This window comes from Manis pentadactyla, chromosome 6 (assembly GCF_030020395.1).
Source record: "Manis pentadactyla isolate mManPen7 chromosome 6, mManPen7.hap1, whole genome shotgun sequence".
In the NCBI taxonomy this organism is placed as follows: domain Eukaryota; kingdom Metazoa; phylum Chordata; class Mammalia; order Pholidota; family Manidae; genus Manis; species Manis pentadactyla.
Window position 1 is genome coordinate 47158143 of NC_080024.1, and position 24954 is coordinate 47183096.

The following is a 24954-nucleotide window of genomic DNA, read 5'->3' on the forward strand; positions in this document are numbered from 1 at the left end:
ACTGGTTTCAAAGCATTTGCATATTTAGGGCAAGTCAATTTGTATTTCAAGTAAATTGATTAAAGATACACACAGTCCACAACAAAGAACAGTGTATCTTCCCAAAAATAAAAATATTTACACTATTTTGGGTTCAATATTACAGTGTTTTAATCCTCAAATAAATATATTCTTTCAAAGGGAAAATGTTTATTTTGGAAGCAAAGATTTCAACACTAAGGAGGTCTTGAAATGACAAGTTCACAGAAACAAAGACTTGAGTCTCAAACTTGTCAACAGAAGAAAAATCTTATTTTTTGCTGCTCTCAGTGGTGGGTCTTGCCACACTGCCACTCGGGTCAGCTGGGATTAAGCCCTGTAGTTGTTTAGGAAGAAAGGGAAAGATAACTCCTTTCATTACAAGCTCACAATCTAACGTATGTCATAAATTGAGACAAGTAAAAAAATCAGCTAACAAAATGTTTGATAACATATACACACCTTAATTGTCGGTAGTAGTAATACACTATAGGGCTTCCCAGCTTGTAGGCTGTGTAACTAAATGACAATGAATGATAACAAGTGTGGGAATCAAGCCTGGTGCTTCTGCAAAGCATCACGCTGGCAATAATTTTCATTAAATCAAATTTTTTTAGAGCCATCTCAAGGCTTACCTTGGTTTGCTTTATGCTTTTGCAACGATTTTCATCAATTTTTTAAAAAGAGCTTTTATGTGTGTTGATCTTCAAATAGCAAATATTTCATAAAACATAGTTTCTTTGAAGGAAAGGCATGATTTAAACATTTAATAAGTAATAATAGCTCATGTTTAACAATTACCTATCATGTGGCATACATGATTGGAGGTGTTTTATATCCATGTTCTCATTAAATCCTCACAAGAAACTTGTGCAATGGACATTGCTCATGTTACACCTTAGCTGTGGAGAAGAGATTCTATTTCTGGGAATGCTGGTGCATAAAAGAGAGGCGATCCAGAGAATCTGGGTAGTTTCCAGTAGATGTTCCCATCTTAGACTCTAGTGAGCTGAAATGATGAATAGGTAACGCTTTCTTCTGGCAAACAGAAATTCAGTGTCTCTAAATTCTGTGCCTGTCAATGTGGATGGGCTTCACACTATGCAAATGGCACATTTCCTAATAATTATGGACAGTGTGTATTTCACTAACATTAATGAATAAAAAAATAATTGTAAAGTGAGTCATTCTGGTCTAAGTTTACTGATACCATAACATGAAATGCAGAGTCTCTAGGTCACAGTGCGGAGAAAGACTACATGGGAATTTTAAGTGTTCCTTTCGTTAGAGTGGCTAGATAGCTAGACTTAAGCAGGTAGAGGGACGGGGACTTGGTCAGATGCTTGCTTACATCCTTCGCATTCTATACAAGCTGTTCCCATGGGAGGGGAGGGAGGGTATAGATAATAGATCGGCCAAAACTGGCTGATTCCAACACGGAGGAGAAGTTGACCCTGACTTCACTTCCAAATACATTATATACTCACTAACATAGTAGAATCAAATATAGTGAAAAAACCTCCCTCGCCGGATGTGAGGGTGAAGCAAGCCTGAACTCCAGGAAGACTCCACCTGCTCCCTTTGAAACCTAACTCCACTTAATGATGTTCATCTCCCTGCAGATAAAAAGGGCGTCCTATCATTCCCTGCACCTCAACCCTCTGGGGTACTCTTATCTTTCCTGCACTCTATTCTCCAGATAAACTCTTAATGCTCAACATCCATTCTTAAAGTCTTTCTTGCAATAAGACTAGGGACCCATCTCCGGTAATACTTTCACATATTCACAAGCTTAGCAACTTCACTGATGGATTGACTGGTGGGGGAGGGGTCGAGTCAGTGGCACTCCAGGGGTGCAGGCTTGGGGTCCTATCGGAGGGGGCCCTGGCGACCCGTACGGGTCTGTGTTGGGGTGGAGGAGTCGGGCCAGCAGCACTCCAGAGGTGCAAATCCCGTCACTTGAAAATTAAGTAACTTCATAACACGTGAGTTATTTACATAGCCAAGAAATAGAAGCAACCTAAGTGTCCATCAGTAGATGAATGGATAAAGTAGAGGCGGTGCATATACAGAATATGCATAATGCAGGCGGCACGGTGAGGGCGGTGCAACACGGGGACGACAAGTAGTTACTTTACAGCGTCTCACTACGCGGAAGGACAGTGACTGTAATGGAGTGTGTGTGGAGGACTTGATAATGGGGAGAATCTAGTAACCACATTGTTGCTCATGTGATTATTAATGAAATCAAAATAAAATAAATAAAAATAACACGTGGGTCATCTCATGAATAAATTAGAAAGTACATTGAACAAAATGAAAGCCCGCGGCTGACAACACTCTTGGCCAATGAGCGTGCGTCATCGCGCTCAGAGCCGCCCCCGATTGACGGCGCCCGCGGCCAACGAGCGAGCAGCTCCGCTGAGCCGGCTGCCGTTGGGCGCGGGCGGAGTACACGTTACTCGGGCGGCTGTGTAACAGTTGTAGGCGTCCCCGCCACCATATTCAACAGTTAATAGTGTCGCGAGCGCCGTAGGAGGAAGGTGCTTTCGCGGCTCCGTCCGTGCTCCGGTCCGCCGTCCCGTCCGCGCAGCGAGCCCGCCGGATCCCAGATGGTGGACCCGCGCTGTGCTCGGCTGCGCCTTCCTTCCGGCGCGCAGGCACCGGCGGTACCGACCTCGCCCCTTGGTCTCAGATCTCCTCCTCGCGCCGGCTGGGCTCCCGGGGCCGCACTCGCCCCTTCTCCGCTCTCCCGCGGCGGATGGAGGGCGGCGATCGACCCGGACTTGGAGCCGCTGCTCCGGCCGGACCTGCGCCCGTCCAGCTCTGCCGCTTCCAGTCTGGCGCCGTCGGGCAGCGCGACCGGGTCGCGGAGGCCGCGGAGAGCCCGGCCGGGAGACGGCTCCTGCCGCCGCGGAACTGCGGCGGAGCGTCCAGAGCGGGCCCCGCTTCAGGGGTGAAGGCGACAGCGACGGCTCTGCGGGCCAGAAGGTACATGGCCGAGTGGCGCGGCGGGGCCCTGACGGGGCGTGGGGATCCCTGCCTCCGCCTGCGGGCGCGGAGGACCGGTGATAGGGTGGCCCTGCGAGGGGCTCGGCGGGCGGCGGGTGGCCCGTGGGGCCAGGGGACGACCGACGCGGGTTGGGCGCTCGCGGGGCCCGGGACGGGGCCGCAGGCGGAGGGGTTGGGCCGGGACGCGCAGACGGGAAGGTTGGCGGGCGTCTTGTGTGCAGTTTTTCGGCGGCGGCCTCGAGGGCGAGGACCGGGCGAGCTGAGGGTCGGGTGGGATCCGTGGCGGGGCGGCGGGGAGAGGCCGCCGGAGGCAGCGCCTTCAGAATTAACAATTTTTTTCAAGAGGTACCTCTCGTACTTTTTATTTGGGATTACCGATTCAATTTCCTTGCTGGTAATTGGTCTGTTTAGATTTTCTGTTTCTTCCTGCGTCAGCCTTGGAAGCTTGTATTTTTCTAGAAAGTTGACCATTTCTTCCAGGTTTGTTACCATATGATTTTTCATAGTATTCTCTAGTAAATCTTCATATTTTTATGGTGTCAGTAGTGATTTTTCCTTTCTCCTTTCTGATCCTGTTTATGTGTGTAGACTCTTTTTTTTCTTGATAAGTCTGCCTAGGGGTTTATCAATTTTGTTTTTTTCTTGAAGAACCAGCTCCTGCTTTCATTGATTCTCTCTATTGTGTTATTCTTCTCGATTTTATTTATTTCTGCTCTAATCTTTATGTCGTCCCTCCTTCTACTGACTTTGGGTCTCATTTGTTCTTCTTTTTGTAGTTTAGTTAATTGTGAGTTTAGACTGCTCATATGGGATTGTTGTTCTTTCCTGAGGTAGGCCTGTGTTGCAATATACTTCCCTCTTAGCACCGCCTTTGCTGCGTCCCACAGATTTTTTTGCGTTGTTGAATTATTGTTGTCATTTGTTTCCATATATTGCTTGATCTCTTTTTATTTGGTCATTGATCCATTGGTTATTTAGGAGTATGTTGTTTAGCCTCCATGTGATTGTAGGCTTTTTCGTCATCTTTGTGTAATTTATTTCTAGTTTCATACCCTTGTGGTCTGAGAAGCTGGTTGATACAATTTAAATGTTTTTGAATTTATTGAGGCTCTTTTTGTGCTCTAGTATATGATCTATTCTTGAAAATGTTCCATGTGCACTTGAGAAGAATGTGTAACCTGCTGCTTTTGAGTGGAGAGTTCTGTAGATGTCTGTACGGTCCATCTGTTCTAATGTGTTGTTCAACGCGTCAGTCTCCTTACTTACTTTCTCTCTGGTTCATCTGAGTGGAGTGTTGAAATTTCCTTAAACGAATGCATTGCATTCTGTTTCCCCTTTTAATTCTGTTAGTATTTGTTTCACATATGTAGGTGCTCCTGTGTTGGGTGCATAGATATTTATAATGGTTATATCCTGTTGTTGGATTGACCCCTTTATCATTATATCATGTCCGTCTTTGTCTCTTGTAACTTTCTTTGTTTTAAAGTCTGTTTTGTCCAATACAAGTACTGCAACACCTGCTTTTTTTCTCCCTATTAGTTGCGTGAAATATCTTTTTCCATCCCTTCACTAAATTAGTCTGTGTATGTGCTTGGGTTTGAAGTGAGCCTCTTGTAGGCAGCATTTAGATGGGACTTGTTTTTTTTATCCATTCAGTGACTCCATGTCTTGATTGGTGCATTCAGACCATTTACATTTAGGGCGCTTATCGATAGCTATGTACTTATTGCCGTTGCAGGCTTTAGATTCGTGGTTACCAAAGGTTAAAGGGTGCCATCCTTACTATCTAAGAATCTAACTTAACTCACTTAAAGTATGCTATTACAAACACAATTTAAAGGTTGTTTTTTTTCCTCCTCATTCTTTATATTTTAGGTATCATATTCTGTACTCGTTGTCTATCCCTTTTTGTTACCTCTGCTGACAGCTTAGTAACACTTCCATCTATAGCAGTCCCTCCAAAATACACTGTAGAGATGGTTGGTGGGAGCTAAATTCTCTCAGCTTTTGCTTATCTGGAAATTGTTTAATCCCTCCTTCAAATTTAAATGAAAATATTTTTTTAATTTTTATTAAGTTATTACTATTACTATTTTTTTGTATGATTAATCTACAATTACATGAGCAACATTATGTTTACTAGACTCTCCCCATCAACAAGTCCCCCCCACATACCCCATTATAGTCAGTGCCCATCAGCGTAGTAAGATGCTATAGAATCACTACTTGTCTTCTCTGTGTTGTACAGCCCTCCCCATATCCCCCCTATATTATGTCTGCTCATAATAGTGCCCCTTTTTTTCCCCTTATCCCTCCCCACCAATCCTCCCCAGTCCCTTTCCCTTTGGTAACTGTTAGTCTATTTTGGGTTCTGTGAGTCTGCTGCTGTTTTGTTCCTTCAGTTTTTTTTTCTTTGTTCTTATACTCCACAGATGAGTGAAATCATTTGATACTTGTCTTTCTCTGCCTGGCTTATCTCAGTGAGCATAATACCCTCTAGCTCCCTCTGTGTTGTTGCAAATAGTAGGATTTTTCTTCTTCCTATGGCTGAAAAATATTTCATTATGTATATGTACCACATCTTTATCCATTCATCTACTGATGGACACTTAGGTTACTTCTATTTCTTAGCTATTGTAAATAGTGCTGTGATAAACAGGGGTGCATCTGTCTTTTTCAAACTGGACTGCTGCATTCTCAGGGTAAATTCCTTGGAGTGGAATTCCTGGGTCAAATGGTATTTCTATTTTGAGATTTTTGAGAAACCTCCATACTGCTTTCCACAATGGTTGAACTAATTTACATTCCCACCAGCAGTGTAAGATGGTTCCCCATTCTCCACATCCTGGCCAACATTTGTTCTTCTTTGTCTTTTGGATGTTGGCCATCCTTACTGGTGTGAGGTGATATGTCGTTGTGGTTTCAACGAGCATTTCTCTGATGATTAGCGATTTGGAGCATGTTTTCATGTGCCTGTTGGAGATCTGAATTTCTTCTTTGGAGAAGTGTCTATTTAGAATTTTTAATTGGATTATTTGCTTTTTGTTTGTTGAGGTGTGTGAGCTCTTTATATATTTTGGATGTCAACCCTTTTTCAGATATGTCATTTATGAATATATTCTCCCATACTGTAGGTTGCCTTTTTGTTGTATTGATGGTGTCTTTTGCTGTACAGAAGCTTTTCAGCTTGATATAGTCCCACTTGTTCATTTTTTTTTATTTTGGTATCATTAATCTACAATTACATGAGGAACATTATGTTTACTAGACTCCCCGCATCACCAAGGCCCCCCCACAAACCCCATTACAGTCACTGTCCATCATCATAGTAAGATGCTGTAGAATCACTACTTGTCTTCTCTGTGTTGGACAACCCTCCCATGCCCCACCACCACTTTATACATGCTAATGGTAATGCCCCCTTTCTTTTACCCCACCCTTATCCCTCCCTTCCCACCCATCCTCCCCAGTCCCTTCTCCTTTGGTAACTGTTAGTACATTCTTGGGTCCTGTGATTCTGCTGCTGTTTTGTTCCTTCAGTTTTTTCTTTGTTCTTATACTACACATATGAGTGAAATCATTTGGTACTTGTCTTTCTCCACCGGGCTTATTTCACTGAGCATAATACCCTCTAGCTCCATCCATGTTGTTGAAAACAGTAAGATTTGTTTTCTTCTTTTGGCTGAATAATATTCCGTTGTATATATGTACCACATCTTCTTTATCTATTCATTTACTGATGGACACTTAGATTGCTTCCATTACTTGGCTATTGTAAATAGTGCTGTGATAAACATAGGGGTGCATATGTTTTTTTCAAACTGGGCTGCTGCATTCTTAGGGCAAATTCCTAGAAGTGGAATTCCTGGGTCAAATGGTATTTCTATTTTGAGGTTTTTGAGGAACTTCCATTCTGCTTTCCACAATGGTGGATCTAGTTTACATCCCCACCAGTTCCACTTGTTCATTTTTGCTTTTGTTTCCCTTGCCTGGGGAGATATGTTCATAAAGAAGTTGCTCCTTTTTATGTCCAAGATATTTTTTCTATGTTTTTTTCTAAGAGTTTTATGATTTCATATCTTACATTCAGGTCTTTCTTTAATCCATTTTGAGTTTGCTTTTGTATATGGGGTTAGACAATAATCCAGTTTCAATCTCTTACATGTAGCTGTCCAGTTTTGCCAACACCAGCTGTTGAAGAGGCTGTCATTTTCCCATTGTGTTTCCATGGCTCCTTTATTGTATATTGATTGACCTTACATGCTTGGGTTAATATCTGGAATGTCAGTTCTGTTCCCCTGGTCTATGGGTCTGTTCTTGTGCCAGTACCAAATTGTCTTGATTACTGTGGCTTTGTAGTAGAGCTTGACGTTGGGAAAGGAGATCCCCCCTGCTTTATTCTTCCTTCTCAGGATTGCTTTGGCTATTCTGGGTCTTTTGGTGGTTCCATATGAATTTTAGAACTATTTGTTCCAGTTCATTGAGGAATGCTGTTGGTATTTTGAAAGTGATTTCATTGAATCTGTAGATAGTTTTAGGCAGGATGGCCATTTTTACAATATTAATTCTTCCTACCCAAGAGTATGGGATGTATTTCCATTTAATAGTGTCCTCTTTAATTTCTCTTAAGAGTGTCTTGTAGTTTTCCAGGTATAGGTCTTTCACTTCCTTGGTTAGATTTATTCGTAGGTATTTTATTCTTTTTGATGCAATTGTGAATGGAATTGTTTTCCTGATTTCTCTTTCTGCCAGTTCATCGTTAGTGTACAGGAATGCAACAGATTTCTTTGTATTAATTTTGTATCCTGGAACTTTGATGAATTTAGATATTATTAATTCTGTTAGTTTTGGAGTGGATAATTTTGGGCTTTTTATGTACAGTACCATGTCATCTGTAAACAGGGAGAGTTTGACTTCTTCCTTGCCAATCTGGATGCCTTTTATTTCTTTGTTTTGTCTGTTTAAATGCAGATGGAACACCCCAGATAAAAGGGCTGATAATGCTTCCTATGTGGGATTGGCTTTGCAGTGACCGAGGTAGGCGCCCACTGAATGTTCCTGTTACACAGGTCATGGTGAACGCTGAGGTTAAAGGGCCTATTACATGGGCAGCCCGTGTAACCTGACTGCTACAAAATCGAGCAGTTTGAGGAAGCTTCTCAGATTTGTTACCTCAGCTTCCCCTTGTGGGTTCAAGAACATGAGTATACCTAGGAAGATGGGGAGGGACAAAGGGGAGAGTCAAGGGACTCGACCCAACTGAGTGGAAGTTTTCAGATGGTTATTGAAAAATTGTGTGAATCAAGCAGACACTGCTGGGGTTGAAGAAAGGTATTAATGCAGCACTACCAGAAATTGGGTGTGTTGGTGGGAACCCCTGTTGTTGCTCCAACATTACAGCAGCCTAAAAACTCCACTCTACTTACCCCAGTTTGGAGGAATTAAAAAAGCCTGAAGGCCATGATTACAATGAGAAACCTGACCAGGAATCCCCGGGAGTGGTGGTCAGGCAGGTTAATCAATTTAAAGATAGACAAAAGTGCCAGGGTCTTCTGGCCACACCCCAGCCTGGGCCCTGAGACTGTTCGCTTAAGTGTGAGAAAAGTGGCCAGGGGGAGGAGGAAAATGACCCTGGGAGTCCTTGGTACAGGAGCCCAATGCACTGTGATTCTAAAACCTGTTGGTGAAGTCTTAGCAGGGGCTAAGGTTAGATTGGGAGGATATGGAGATGCAGTGGCTGATGGTATTGAGGTGGAAGTTTGCATGAAAATTGGGTGTTAGAGCAGGTTTTACTTGAGGTGGTTGCATCCCTTTTACCTGAAAGTATTATTGGGATGGATATTATGTGTGACTGGGGTTGGCTTCCCCTGTCTAATACAGTAAAACAGAAGGAATGTAAGCCCGCCCTCAGGCCTGTTTAGTTGGACACATTAAATGGGGGAATGGCTGTAACTGTGCGAACCCACAGAGGCAGATAACTTGACAAACATATCACCGTTCTTAGGAGTGACATGCTGGAAACTGGAGTGCTGGTGTCCACAGATTTGCTGTACAGTCCTGTGTGGCCTTTGCAAAGGTGGATGGCACATAGATACTATTCAAGCCTAGATAAAGTGGGTTCCGCCCATAGTCCCAGCAGTTCCAGGCATGGTCTCAGCCATACAGAAAGTACAGCAGGTTGAAGGAGGCTGGTACTCCTGGATGGACCTTACAGATGCTCTCTTCTCCATCTCAATTCCTGAAAAGAGCCAAGTCCAGTTTGCCTTCAGGTGGGAAGGACCCCATTTTGCCTCTGCTGTGCTAGGCGGGGATCTGAGCTCCCCAGCTTATTGTCCACTACGTGGTCAGGAAGGATTTGGACTTGGTGCAATGCTCAAGTATAATAATACATGACGTTGGTGACATTATGGTAATACCAGAAACAGAGGAGCTGGCCAGGACTGAATTGAATGCAACAAGGACATACGTGACTAACCAGGGCTGGTTAATAAATCCAGCGAAGGTCCAAGGTCCTGCTCAGTGAAATTCGTAGGAATAGCGCGAGCAGAAGCCACCCAGGATAATTCCACAAGTGTGACTATCAATAAACTGCTGTCACTCCCCCACCAGGTCCAAACAAGAAGCCCTGCACTTTTTTGGTTTATTTGGATTTTGGAGGACTCATATTCCGCACCGGGGACTATTTCTAGCTCCTGTCTGTAAGACTCCATGAAAGAAAGCTGCATCTGAGTGGGGTCCTGAACAGAAGCGGGCCACATCAGAATTACACATGGCAGCTGTGCACTTGACAGCGTTGGGCCCTTGTGACCCCCACTCAGACATGATTTTGGAAGTGTCTGCCCCCCACACCCATGCAGACTGGAGCTTGTGGCAAAAAAAAAGAAAATGAGGACCTCCCAGCTGTGACCCTTGGGGTTTTGGACCAGAAAATTCCCATATGCTGCTGCCTGGTACACACCACTTGTGAGATAATTATTAACATGCTATTGGTAATTAACCAAGACTGCCTCAGCGACCGATGTACATAAAATAATTTTGAAACCTGACATACCCATAACGTGTTGGGTGATGTCAGAGAAACACCCTAGTACTGAAGGCAGAGCCCAGAAGAGTCCCATAATCAAACGGATATGGTTCATGCAGGGCAGGCTGCCAGGGGGATGCAAGGAGACCCTCACGGATCCATGAGCAGGCAGCCTCATTTCCTCTGGGACCGACGCTGGAGCCCCCGGGGAGCTGCATGGACGGTGTCCTAGGAACAGCTCTCAGCTGAACGACAAAGAGCTGCTTGGTTATACATGGTAGTTCCAGGATGCATGGACAGTATCCTGGTTGGAGAGCTGCTGCAGTAAGAACAGAGGATGGCAAGACTGGTTGGGAGGAAAGAGAAAAAAATGATCTCGGTGGGCTGAATTCCATGGCCTTTTCTGGGCAGTGATGGAAGAATGGAGCAGTGAGGAAAGCCCCTCGTGCTGGGGTTCTTATGACCTGGGACTGTGGCCACTGGCCTGGCTTTGTGGTCAGGTAGATGGGAAATGGGAAACTGGACTATGAAAGGAATTGCCCATGTGGGCGACGGCCATATGGACATTGCCCTGGGAATTTGAGGGGCACGTTAAAGCAGGCCATGTTGGTTTGCATCAGAAGAAGCCTTTCGAGGATTGGGAGGTGATTGGAGCCACCAGGTGGGCCTGCTGGTGCTGCCCTTGGAGATGGCTGCCGGGGTCCATGCGGAGCTGCAGCAGCGCACACACAGGCTGAGTCCACACATATTCCTCTTGCACCCTGTGAGGCACAGAATGCCAGCAAGACCTGTTCTGACTGTCAGCTAAAGAGACAGAGACTACATTTGGCTATGGGGAAAGTTCCCCAGTGGGCACGCCCCGCACATAGTCTGCCAGTGGGTTACATTGGATCAACGCTAATACCTCTTGGAGGCTGTAAGTGGGTCATTAGCAGAATAGACACTTATTCTGGACTACGCTTTACATACCCAGTGGTAGATGCAAATGCTGAAGATGCCATTTAAGGTTTGAAACTGAAGATTCTGTACCAGTTTGGGCAACCAAGTTACATCTCCGACCAGGGGACATGCTTTACAGACCATGGTGTTCCACGGTAGGCCAAGAAACATCCCATCAGACGGATGTACAGTGTTGCATGTCACTCTCAGAGCAATGGTTTAATAGAAAATTGGAGTGGGCTGTGGAAACATTGGCTGCCTAAAATGGGAGATAAAGGCATGAGGGGCTGGCTTACATGCCTTCAAGAGTGGGTGCTCACACTCCACATGAGGCGGGTAAGGGATTGTAGATTCCTCTGATTCTCCAGGGGATCTGGGGAAGGGGGTCTGGGAGAGGATGCTGATGCACTGTTCCGTTCTTCCCCACATGACCACAACTTTCTTTTCTCCTAACCGATTCAGTGGCTCCAGGAACAGAGCTGCTTCTGAGGGTACCAGAAGCAGTGAACTTTACTAAGCAAGAAAATGTAACCACACCCTTAAATCTTTATGCCATAATTCCTAAGCACCTGCTGAGGTGAATGGTGCCTTGACCCCAGGTAGTCAGGTCAGAGGTGATAGCACAGCTGTGCTTCCTAGTGACCGGGAACGCCTCCAGGCTCTGCTCCTGGGTATCCCTACCTTCCATGGGTGGGAGGGGGCTGAGAGGAGGCACTTGTGAGACCGGTATTACTGCCAGCCATCTGGACCAACACAGTTGCCAGACTTTATGACCTCTCCACAGGCGGAAAAATCTGGGTAAAGATAAATGGCAAATGAAGAGAGGAAGAAATTACAGCTCTGGGTACAGGGATGGTAAGTGGGTTATGCATGGAGAGAAATCCAACATTTTATTAATACCTCGATTGAGCCTCAGACCAAGAAAATAGTACCTGTCAGCCAAAGCACACCAGATGCCCCGAAGGGTGAAGCTCTGTGTTTGCCAAGACCACCACTGTGTTTGCAGCCTGGCAAGGTTGAATGGCAGCCTGCAAAACGGAGTTGCATCACTCTGGGAGAAACTCTGGTCATGAGATAACGTTGACAAACTGAACCAATATAAAATGCTTGTAATGAGTTTATAGGTCAAGTGAGTTATCACTGTAAATCTGCCCCCACCCCAAATGTCAGGCCTATTTGCACTGGTACTGTTGTTCTATCTGTTGTATGAATGCTACGCCACATGTGAGGGCTGCGACAGGCATGATCGCTTTGCTGTGAGGAATCCGTGTTTGAGACCAAGGAGCGCACTGCACGAAAATGCCCTCCTATTACTCTGCTCTCCTTCACCCGTACTGCCATCTGCCCTGATTTCTTGCTTCCCTGGGATCGTCCTCACCACTGCAACAACAGCGCAGAAGGTGTTTAGCTTTGTTCTGCACCTGAGCTGAGAGGCAGACGAGGAGGCAGAGGGAGCTGGCATTGCTGTGGGGCTGGGTAGCTGAGGACTGGTCCAGGGAGGGGGTGGCTCGTCCTCTGAGGCCTGAAGGTGTGTTACATTGAAAAGGAATGGCAGGGGCAGGGCCAGAGCTTGGAGGAGTCCTGTGTGACTGCTGCAGAGGGGGCTCGGGCAGTGACCAGCTTCACCTGCATCTGTGGCTGCCAGCACACCTCTGGGCCTGTGTTTTCAGAGGCTTTAAAAGAAAGAAAGAAAATGCTATTGTAATTCTCTTCCCTGTTTACTAAATAACCTGTGTGTAAACCATAGAGTGTAACAAAGCAAACCCACTTCTCCCTCTCCCTGAATTGGGTGGGGACTTGGCCCACCCCCACTGCTGTGTAGTTACTGCTTGCCTTACGGCTCCCCCCATGCTCGGTGGGAGAGATGGACTTCAGTCTAGGCCGTTCCCTCTCTCCTGCCTGGTTTCTGGGAGGCCTGTGTGGCTGCCCACCTGATCACAGCTGGGTTGGGCTGGGGCTTCTGGATACAGGGACAGGGATGTCTGTCCCCAGCCCTGGCCAGGACCCAGGCACTGCTGTCTTAACTTCATCTGCCGGGACTGCACATCCCTGAGGTGACCCAGCTTCCAGTTCCACTGACCAGCTTGAGGTTTCCGTATCCTATCTTCTTTTGCCCTCTACTTGCCCTGCTGGAAATAGCTCCACTTAAAACTTCAGGGTATCTGAAAAGGCAGGGTTTAATACATCCAGGTTATGGCAGAGGATCACTGGTATTTAATGACTGTGTGTGTGTGAGAGAGAGAGAGGGGTGGGGCTGAGGCGAGAGGGAGAGGAGAGAGCATAAGCTAGCAGGAGAGCTCTTTAACAGGTTTATCCAGTTTTCCCAGCATAATTTGTCAAATATTCTATCTTTCCCCATTCCTATTTATGCTTGGTTCCTTAGTAGATGATTCTATATGTTTATTTCTGGGCCCTCTCTCTTCTCTTCTGTTGAGTTACATGTGCATCATTATGCCAGTACCATACTGATTTAATTACTGTAACTTGTAATATAGTTTGCAGTCAGGAAGTGTGATTCCCCCCATTTTGTTCTTTCTCAAGATTGGTTAGCTCTTCTGGATCTTTTGTGGTTCCATCTGAATCTTAGGTTTTTTAAAAATATTTTTGTAAAATAATCATTGTGGTATTTATGAGGACAACATTGCATCTGCTGATCACTTTAGGTCAGATGCCCCAAAGCGCAAGTAACAAACAAAAACAATCAAGACGGGCTGCATAAAACTTAAATGCTCTGTATCACAAAAGAATTAATCAAATGGAAACGTAACTTACAGATTTGGGAAAATACTTGAAAATCGTGTATGTGATAAGGGGTTAATATCCAAAATATGTAGGTAATTTCTACAACTCAGAAGGGAAAAGAATTGGAAAGCAAGCCAAGAACTGGAGTAGATACTTATTTAAAGACAGAGAGATGGGAAAGATTCACATGAAGAGGTGTTCAGCATTACTCATAATCAGAGAAATGTAAATCAAAACCAAAATATATCATTCCTCATTAGGAATGGCTATTATTAAAAAGAAGTGTTGGCAAGAATGTAAAAAAATCGGAATCCTTGTACATCCTTGGTCTGTCTGCATCTGTCTGTGTCTCAACAATTGATGTGGGAGATTCTTCCTCTGTCAGTAATTATTTGTAAATCCTGATTGCTGTGTGGGGTTCCATGGGGTGCAGAGAGCACTGTGTATATCCATTCCCTGTTCGTGAGCATTTGGTTAGTTCCTAGAACAGTGATTTTGACTCTGGTTGTTGGGACCAAACAGGTGCACAATATTGGGGATATTTGTGTGTAGGGACCACTGTAGGCATGTGTACAGCCTTAGTAGATGCCGGCTGCTTTCCAAAGATGTTCTACCAATTTAAATTCTCACTAGCACCAAATGAATGGTCTGATTGTTCCAGAACCTGGGGAGCATGTATTCCTGGTATTTTTTCATTCATCTAATCTGATTTCTGTCTTAAAACAGCTCATTGCAACTTTTATTAGCATTTCCCTGAAATTAAACAGGGTAAAGCTTTTTTATAAAACTTCAGTTATTTGCTTATCCTCTTTTATCCAATGTCTATTCTAGCTTTGGCCATATTTTTCTTGTGGGCTTTCAGTACTTTATTTTATTGGATGACATTATTTACATAATTTGGCTTGTTGTCCATTACCAAATGGAGGTAATTTGAGTCTCTCCCAGGATTTCCACTGCTCTGTCTCACTTGTGAATTTTGATAAAAAACAGCTCATAATATATCTTAATATGATCCAGCTTGTCATTTTCTCCTCTCTGTGTTTCTCTAAATGAGAAGGAAAATTTTTTTTCTCCTCACTGTGAAATGAAAGAGCTCTGCTGTGTTCCAAATTAAGGCTATGTTTTGTGTTTATGTTAGAACTTAAATTAAGAAATTAAATTAAGAAGTGATTGATTCCAGCAAAGGCTGGATTCCTGAATGGCAAGACAGGTGACGAACAAATATCTCAACAAAAGTGAAGTGTGCACAATACTGGAGATGTCAGGACAGAGTGGAAGGAGAAGTAGGATGTGATTGAAAGAGGAACAGAGGGAATGAGGGGTAAGGAATTGATACCACAGGTGAAAATACACAGCATGCTCCCCGCTGATGAAGGACAGCAATCCACAGATGCAATTTACATTCCCTAAGCACAATATTTACACTCTAAACCATAGGGGGTTACAGTATGATCGAAAAACCAGAATTACATACAGACTTTAGGGAAATCAGAGGCCAAATAAGCAAGAAAAAAGCTGATAGGTGATGTCTAAACATATACACATAAGGTAAATAGATATCAACAGAGCACCATTTTTAAAATGCTTAAAGAAATTTTCATGTCAAAGCAGAATTCTACACCCATCAGCAGTATTAACAACAAAGATGTTCTAAGAAAAAGTTAAAGTGAGACACTTCATAGTTGGCAGCCTTGAATTAGAAGAACTACTAGAGTGAGTTCTTAAGTCCAAAAGAAAGTAATCCCAAGTTAAAAACCGACAATGCAGGGAGAAATGAAGATGAAAGGCAAGGCAATTTATGAAAAGAGGTGAATTTTAGTCTATGAATTCTAGAATGAACTCTCATGGAGATTAAACTATGTAGAATTAAAATTCATGATAACAGTAATAAAAGTCAGGAAGGTTAGGTGAATAGAAAGTGTTCTAAGGTATTATATTAGTTAGCATTTGGGAAAGTGGTAAAAATAATTATTTTATTAGACTATCTTTATTTTTTTGTTTATTATTTTTATTTTGGTATCGTTAATGTACAATTACTTGAACAACATTATGGTTACTAGACTCCCCCTGTTGTCAAGTCCCCACCACACCCCCATTACAGTCACTATCCATCAGCGTAGTAAGATGCCATAGAATCATTACTTGTCTTCTCTGTGTTATACTGCCTTTCCCATGTCCCCCCCCACCAACCTGTTACATTATGTGTGCTAATAGTAATGCCCCTTTTCCCCCTTATCCCTTCCCACCCATCCTCCTCTCCCACCCATCCTCCCCAGTCCCTTTCCCTTTGGTAGCTGTTATTCCATTCTTGGGTTCTGTGAGTCTGCTGCTGTTTTGGTCCTTCAGTTTTTGCTTTGTTCTTATACTGCACAGATGAGTGAATTCATTTCATACTTTTCTTTCTCCACCTGGCTTATTTCATTGAGCATAATACCCTCTAGCTCCATCCATGTTGTTGCAAATGGTAGGATTTGTTTTCTTCTTATGGCTGAAAAATAGTCCATTGTGTGTGTGTACCACATCTTCTTTATCCATTCATCTACTTATGGACACTTAGGTTGCTTCCATTTCTTGGCTATTGTAAATAGTGCTGCAATAAACATAGGGGTGCATATGTCTTTTCCAAACTGGGCTTCTGCATTCTTAGGGTAAATTCCTAGGAGTGGAATTCCTGGGTCAAATGGTATTTCTATTTTTAGTTCTTTGGGAACCTCCATAGTGCTTTCCACAATGGTTGAACTAATTTACATTTCCACCAGCAGTGTAGGAGGGTTCCCCTTTGTCCACATCCTTGCCAACATTTGTTATTGTTTATCTCTTGGGTGTTGGCCATTCTAACTGGTGTTAGGTGATATCTCATTGTGGTTTTAATTGACAAAATTGCACTTCAAATTTCTTAGGAAAAAGAAACCTACATGCATCTTAATGAGCTTTGCAGTGTTTCCTCACGTAACTGCAGCAGAGCACTATTTCCTCAGTTAAGTACCCGATGAAGCAGCTGGTTTGCTCATCCTTAAACACCAAAATCACCCTTAGCTGGAGACGACCAAAGCATGAAGAAATGAGACTAATGACATAACTGCAGAATCACATTTTCCATCTCATAGATGCTCACTGCACCCTGTTCCGTGACGTCTGCTCTTTTTCTCCAGATGTATGCAATCTGGTGCAGCCTTCTTTCCTGATACTCTTTCAGGATGAATTGTATTAATTATAATTTTGTATCATGTGGTTTTAGGAGGAGATATCTGTCTCACCTCTCACACCACCATCTTTTATCCCAACTAGGCAATTTTTCAGGGATGAGGGGAGGAAGTTGCCCAGGGGGGTCCCCTGGGAGCATGCGCTGGGGACCTGCCGTGGCCAGCCACCTCTGTATCCTCAGATGCCTCCGCTGGGCACCCAGGCAGTGGTGGTTCCATGCAGCACTGCACCGTGTCTGTGTCCATCCCAGTTCTGGGAAAGGCTGGTCCTGGTGAGGATGGCCCCACCTCTTCCTGGAACCCTGTGGCTAATACTCTGTAGCTGACAGCACCCAGGCAGCAGGTGGCATCGACAACGTGGGACGTCACCTGCACAAAGGGGTACATCTTCCACACGGTTGGGCATCTCGCCTCTGACCAGCGGGCCACAAACAGAGGGGGTGACACATTATGAAGGCGGCCACATTGACTGCAGCTACGTACGGGTACTTGAGGATGCAGCGGCAGCCTGGGGAGCTGCCCAAGTCTGAGTACGGAGGAGGTGCCACAGCACCTATCCCAGCAGAGACTCAGGATGAGCAGGGGGTGGAAGGGGAGCAGGAAGCAGACTAGTGCCCTGGGGCACAAGGTGCCGCCTGCCCAAAGGGGAAGCTCTCCTCCACACGCAGTCAGGACACCAGCAGGGCCGCGGGCCCGATGACAGCAGCTACAGGGCCACACAGGTGAACAGAAGAGGCAGATTATCCCAGGTTCCCCCCATTATCCTGCTTCCACCCCGACCGCTCTGTCCTCTGTGCCCCGGTCCCTGTGCAAAGGGTCCTGTCAGTCACCAGCACCCAGGGGTGCTGTCACGGGAAGGCTCATGGGCATCACCTACTCACAGAGGAGGAGGTTGGGTCCCAGAGGGGGAGGGGAACCACCCTTCAGTCTGACACGACTTGTTGCCAGTGAAGCTGGGGTCCCAGCCCCACCCATCTTCAGGACACCGCCACACCCAGCATGGCCCGAAGCTTCCCTGAGACTGAGCAGCCGCCCACCCCTTGCCGATCGCCCCAGCCCAGAAACTCACCTGGCCCTGGCCAGTAAGTTTAAACGTGGGACCTGAAGAACAACAGTCCCTTTCCCGGCCTCCTGTCCTGGGGGCTCCAGCTGGCAGGACAGGGTGTAGCTGTAGGGCAGAGGGCCACCTGTGAGGCCCTGGAGCCACACGTCAGGGGGCCCTTCTCCCAGAGCCTGCTGGCAGCTGCAGCCCACGCCTGGCTCCTGCCGGCCTCACCTCTGCTCCTCGTGCAGGGGCTCCCTGGCGTGGAGAAAGGATACGAAGCGCTCCTCAGGCTCCAGGTCATACAGCACAGCCAGCTCCCTCTGCATCATGATCCCACTTTGGATGATAGCGACCTGGGGCAGAGCAAGGACAGGGTACAGAGAAGGAGGGATGTGAGGAGTGGGGCACTAGGATGGTCCCGGATCTTTGCTCACGGGAATCTGCCTTCCTTCTGATGTCATCCAGCCCTGCCCATTCCCGCTGTTGGGTCTCCAGCTTCTCCTCCAGGAAGGCGGCCTTGATGGCACACCCCGTCCCCCACCAGACAAAGCCTTGAGTGTCCTCAGCTCTGCGTGTCTTAACTCTCTCAAGACACGTTAGACCCAGGGGATGGGCTGGACAGGGTCCTGCCCAGGGGTTCTTAATGGTAGGAAGGAAACCAAATGCATCAGAAACAGCCCCCTGATCCCAGAATAAGGCCGGAACGTCCCCACCCTTTCTCAAGTTGGAGGACCGCTAGGGCCCTCCAAGGGGCAGGCCTGCCCAGAAACAGCACCTGGACCTGGCCCAGGCTTGGGGCTACTGAGAAGCGAGAAGTGGGGACTGGACTGGGGAGCTGAGGCCTCAGGTGGGAAGGCACTGCCATCTCCCTGATGTGCTTTCTGCCCTGAAGGAGCAACATCCCTCCCCCTGGGCAGGGCCTGAGGGGGAGGCCAGTCCTGCTCAGAAGCTGCCCGCTGTAGCCCTCAGCCCCACCTGCCCTGGCACTCCTCTCCAAGAAGCCCAGCTCCCCGGGTGGAGTGGAGACTCTCAGGAATGGGGGGGTGGCCTGGTGCTGAGAGGTCCGGGCTCACTGGGGGCTCTCTCCTCTCTGAAACTCACCATCCTGCCCACCCCCCTGTGCCCCTCTTTTTACAGTCCTTCCAAGCCAGGCTCCTTAATGTTCAGAATCTCACTGAGGTACAACTGCCAGACTAAATACAGATGTAACAAATTGGTACCTGCAAACAGGTCTGGATTGGTGCACAATGTGTGGGGTCTTATAAATGGGACAAGATGCCTGCAAACAGGGCAGCTGTTCTCAGGTTTGCTGCATCTCCCACACATTCTAATTGCCTTTCTCTCCAGCCAATTCCTGCTTTGATACTACTTCAGACCAAAACTTATTGTTGTATTCAAAAAAACTGCAAGGAAAGCAAAAAAAAGGAATGTAAAGGCAGTATCAGGACTTCCACATTTACTTCCACCCTGCACTTTTTCCCTTTCAGAGGTTCTTCCATTGCCATGCTGCAATTTAAAAAGTGGACTAAGAACTCACAGCAAACACGAAACAAACAAAAAGCCCTTATATTCACTTTGGTAATGTTTTAAGTTACAAATGAAATTAAGTAACTCAGCTTTTTCCCCTAAAGTAATAGATATAGAAACATGACTGTAGCTTAAATTTTCCACCTTTTATATGTTAATGGCTATTATATAAGGTTGTATTTGGTCTTTACACATATGGAGAAACCTCAGTCCTTATCAATATCCTTTATAATTGGCTCTTCAATATATTGAGCTTTATAATAAAGGCCTTGAAATTTTTCCTGACTGTGGCAGTCAGAGAACACGGGGTTTCTTGCATCAGCTAAGACCCCAAGTAAAAATAACTCTTTAATCCACTATCTTTAACATCTTGAGTTTTACTTGTATTTTTTTGTTATAATTGCTTCAGTGAATCCTGGTGAAAGACTTTTCCATTTTTCTTCCTTTTTCAGATTACTGAGCTATAATAATCATAATTAATATTATCCTTTTATCCACTGAATATAACACCTTGACCTGGAAGAGGGAAGAGGAAAAAGATGAATCTTAGCATTAGCTTTTACAGTAAAGCAAACTTTCTCCCTGTTCCCTTTCTTTTCCTTTCCTCCTTTCTTCTCTGTCTCAGGGCCAGGGACTGACTGATGGAGTTCAGGGGAGGAACTCATTGAGTGAGGGTGGGCTTTTAGACTAGTTCTGCTCAGTGGGAAAAGAGGTAGGGATAAACAATTAGTGTTACTTAATCCAAATTTTTCTGTTGCTTGTTTTTCCTTCAAATTCTTCTTGCATGCTTTATTTTCAGTGAACAGTCTAGTCATTTCAATGGGTTGATATTTAAAAGTGAAATTCTAATTTTACATTTATAACAACTAATAATTACAGAACTAATTTTACATTTATAATATTTCAAAATTTGTGTTTCCATCTTTTTCAACCTTCTATGGTTTTAACCTGAATGATCCTTACTGTCAACTTTTGGAAAATGAATATAATAGTCTCCACGGTCCACATTTAAGAGCATACCATAGACGCAAAGATATCCTGGAAAGATTAAAGAAAGATGGATACATCACCAGCAATAATGAAGTGGGTTGAAGATTACTTCTCTTTAATCATTGAAAGCCTCCATATATTTCTGGGGTATAGGAGGGGTATCACCTTTAACTTGGTCAGGAGAAATGGTTAATGGGAAATACCATTAATTGCTTAGTATATGGGTCAAGGGATATCAGATAAGCAGTTGCTAAATGCACCTTTTTCCCTTCACCTTTTTTCTTTGTAATGTCAAAAGATGGCCAAATAATTTGAGGATGTCAAGTTAATTTTCCCAACTATATCATAGGCCTCTTTCTGTCTCTGATGTCATATGCTTTGTCAAGGATTATGTCCCATACACTTCTTGAAAAATTGAGATAGAATGGGAACCTAGCAAAATCAGCTTGGTAGAATCCTAACAGACTATGTTCTTATTGGGTTTGGAAGTTACTATTACATTAGTATTTTAGTAACTCCAGTTAGGTGTACTAAATTCCTTTTTGTGGCACAAATATTATTAATAATGTTGTTTGGATAAAGATTGCCTATTGATTAACAATTGTAAAGAGATATCACTTTAAAAAGTTTTAGCAATTTATATTCTTGGTACCCAAATGTCACCAAAATGATATGCTATTACTATTTTTACTCTGGAAAGTAATTGTTAGGATTTTTAAATATGTGTATTTATATATTTTTGTTGTTGTTTTAGGTTGTATGTACCTTGAGGGAGTTTGATAAATACAGACAATATCTTACGAGTTTAAAATTAGATTTTGAAAAAAACTATATAAAAGAACAGGTAAGTTACCCCGAAAATGAACTAAGATACGATATGAAAAAGAACTTCCAACATCAGCACTGTCTGGAAGACTCATGCCAGAAGATGATCATCAAAAAACCCCAACAAAGATCCACGCACTGCTACAGCTGTAGATGCACTCATCCCACCCGTTCCTGGACTTGCCATGGGAATGAGGAAGGAGATATCTAAGCTGGCCTGTGCATACAGTAAAACAACAAATTTGACTGGATCTATACTGTTGGAACTCAACCAAGAATTTGGAGAAGTGCAAATTGTAGCGCTCCAAAATCTTACAACTACAGACTATTTACAGTTAAAAGAACATATGGGATGTGAACAGTCCCCAGGAATGGGTTGTTTTAATTTGTCTGATTTCTCTCAGACTGTTCAAGTTCAGTTGGACAATATCCACCATGTCATAGATAAGTTTTCACAAATGCCTAAGGTGCCTAACTGGTTTACTTGGTTTCACTGGAGATGGCTGGTAATTACAGATATGCTTTGGTTATGTAACTATACTCCTATTATGTTAATGTGTGTGCGCAATTTAAGTAGTAGCTTAAAACCTATTCATGCTGAAGTTACTCTACAAGAAGATATGCCAAAGAAATAATCAATCTTCCCATGTTTTCTTCCGCCTGCTACTTCTATAGCTTTTCTTCTTCCTTCCTAATTACAACCCTTAAATAGAATTCGTGCCTCATATCAAATTTACCGAGTATCATAATTCTTCCAAGTGGTAAAGATACCTTGAGACAAATGCTGGGCATAGAAGCCACAGGGCATAAATATGCAAAGATGTAAAAAGCTAACCTTTTCAAACAATAAGGCTTCTCTCTCACTTACCAACTTCACATTTCCCTGTATGGCCCCGGAAGATGACTGGTTAGCCAGAGACGGGTAAGATTCCTCAAGGGAGGAACAACCTAAGACAGGCACAGTCGCAGGGGGGCCATCAGGTGAGAAATTGGGGATCAACAGAGGTGAGGCTTAGAACCTCACCCCCCCTGTTCTGAGAGAAATCTTCTGCATACGTGGATGTTTTATTGCCCTTGTCTAGCTTGGATTAACACATAGTCTACAGGCACACACCTGATCATCTACATTTGCTCTCTTACAACACTAAACTATGTTTTCTACCTTTATCTTGTATCTACCTACCACTTCAGCATTTTATTAAAAATAATAATAATAAAGAGAGAAATGTGGTATCCACACATAAATCAAGTATAAAAACCAAATGAGTATTCATATTTGAACTGACTGTTTAGAGTTCATAATGCATGAGCAAAACCGAAAGTTTCTGTGATGACTGCCCTTGTACTGTTCACCATGTAACTTATTCACTATGTAAGAGTTTGTTCTCCATGTAAGAACTTGTTTGTTATGCCTCAGAAGATTGGAGACTGACGAAAATTAGGCTTGGGGTGGATTAATGATTGTGCATTGAGCATTGACTCCCCTATACAGAATTTTATTGTCGTTAACAACCATTTGATCAATAAATATGAGAGATGCCCTCACAAAAAAAAAAAAAAAAAAGGGCAGACTTCCAATGGTAAAATAAATAAGTAACCGGGATGTAATGTATAGCATAAGGAATATAGTCAAGATATTGTAACAGCTTGGTAGGGTGATAGCTCGAACCTCGAATTATGTATATAAATGTTCTACCACTGTGTTGTACACTTGAAACTAATGTAATGTAATACTGTGCGTCAACTACCCTTCAATAAAAAATAATTATTTAAAATAAATAAAAAAAAAAAAAAAAAAAAAAGAACAGGTAAGTTAAATCTGGTTTCTTTACATAGGGTTTGAAAGAAAGGTTTGTTTGTATGCTGTAGGGGCCGGCCTACGGCCGAGGCTGAGTCCCACTATGGCTGAACACCGCCCTTCCACTCTAGTTGACCAATGCCCTAAGGTGGCGCACGCTTCCTGGGCGCCACCCTGCCTGGTTTGGTGGCATTAGCATAAGGAAGTTGCTCCTATAGGCTTGATCACCGTAGGCCAGCTTCCTTTATATAAGGCATAAGCAGGAAAGAAAAGCACTCTCTCACTCTCCCACTCTCTCACTCTGTCACTCACTCACTCTCTCAGTCTCTCACTCATTCTCTCTCAATCTCTGTCTCTCTCTCCTCTCATTCTTCCTCTCATTCGCTCCCCCCGGCTGTTGCTTCTTCTCACTCACCTTCTCCCGGCCTTCCGAGCAACAATAAACAACTGAAGTGAACCAGGTCTGTGTACGTATCGCTGTCGTCACCGCCACAAGGGGTGAACGCGGTAGTATGCAAAGTATTTTCTTATAATATTTTTTACCTTTAGTTTTGACAAACTAACTTTTCCAAATGAAAATTTAGAGCAGGGATAAATAATATTTTGAAGTTGCTCTATTGGGCCAAGAAAGGGAAAGCGATTAATATGCCAGTGGTTGCTAGCATAATTGATTAATTAAATTGCTACTCACATATGTCCCTTCTGCCTGAGCTGAGGCCAATAGGAATAGTCTATTGTGGTAGCAAGATTCGTAAGCTGGAAGCCAAACCAGCTTGAGCAACAACAACAGTATGGGTAGTTACAATGTACTACGGTGACTGAAAGAACATACACACTGTGTGTGTGCGTACCCACACATGCAGCTGTGTTTATCACCAGTAAAAAATGTTCTTCAAGATGAAGTGGAATGATTTGGTGCAGAGTGAATGGATGTAGCCTTTCAGTTGTTTGACTCAGGTTGTGTGAGACTGTGTATGAGAGTGTGTGTGTTTTTGTGTGTGTGTATGCACATGCATACTCATGTGTATGAGTGAATTCAGATTTTAGAGTTTACAGAGTTGGATAAAAATGTCAAATGTATGTATATGTACTTTTACAGATTGGTGTTCTAAAGTTAAGAGAGTTGGATAGAAATGAGAATGACGTTTAAGTGTTCCGTATTTTCCCCCATTTCCCTTTTCTGTGCCTAGAGTTTTTCCTCCATGTTTCCAAAACATTTCTTCCATGTTTTCCTTTAATTTCTTCTGAATGGGTAGCAAAATAAGATGAAATATTTATCTTTTATTTTAAGAGAGAGAAATCTTTATTTTGGGTCAGTTGTCCTGTCTGGAATGGATTCAGATTAGACTTAAGTGCAGTTAAACACAATTGACTATTAACAAAGCACAGGAATTTTACTAAACTCTAAATATAAAAGGGCATATCAAACAACAGTTTTACTTCTGGGAAATGAAAAAAATATATTTATATATGATAAATACATTTTTTTAATGGGAAATGCTTGAAAAACAAGTAAATAAACTACAGAAAAATCATCAGCTACCTGGATGTTCCAAATAGTTCCAAAATCGGTCGTTACTTGAGGGTACCCAATCTGTTAAGGACCAGGACCAATTAATAAGGCACAGGTAAGTTTCTAGTTAATACATATTTTATGTATATATTGTGGACCCAAATAAATTGGAAAATACTAGAAAGAATTGAAGGTAGGATTTCTTTTAAAAAGGCACTAGAGACTATTTCACTGCACTCTTGCCCTCAGTATGGAAAGGAAGGGAAACCAAGAGGAATAGGAGTTGGGAACTTTGGAGCCAAGGTTATGAAGAGGAAT

The 24954-nt window shown here is 43.8% G+C and overlaps 1 protein-coding gene across 1 annotated transcript; it reads left to right on the top strand.

Moving 5' to 3' along the window:
* The first annotated feature begins 2367 nt into the window (after positions 1–2367).
* LOC130684171 (uncharacterized) lies at positions 2368–23111 on the top strand. The gene is made up of 3 exons (XM_057504322.1): positions 2368–2469; positions 2506–3009; positions 21255–23111. Exons 1-3 carry the CDS (start codon positions 2368–2370, stop codon positions 21534–21536), a joined length of 888 nt encoding a protein of 295 aa, XP_057360305.1. The 3' UTR covers positions 21537–23111.
* The last annotated feature ends 1843 nt before the right edge of the window (positions 23112–24954 follow it).

Bases quoted from the DNA above. Each gene is read 5' to 3' on its own strand.
- LOC130684171 (XM_057504322.1), top strand. From the start codon at position 2,368: ATGAGCGTGCGTCATCGCGCTCAGAGCCGCCCCCGATTGACGGCGCCC. The intron at 2,470-2,505 runs GTACACGTTACT...TAACAGTTGTAG, and splicing joins TGCCGTTGGGCGCGGGCGGA to GCGTCCCCGCCACCATATTC. The intron at 3,010-21,254 runs GTACATGGCCGA...TTGTTGTTTTAG, and splicing joins ACGGCTCTGCGGGCCAGAAG to GTTGTATGTACCTTGAGGGA.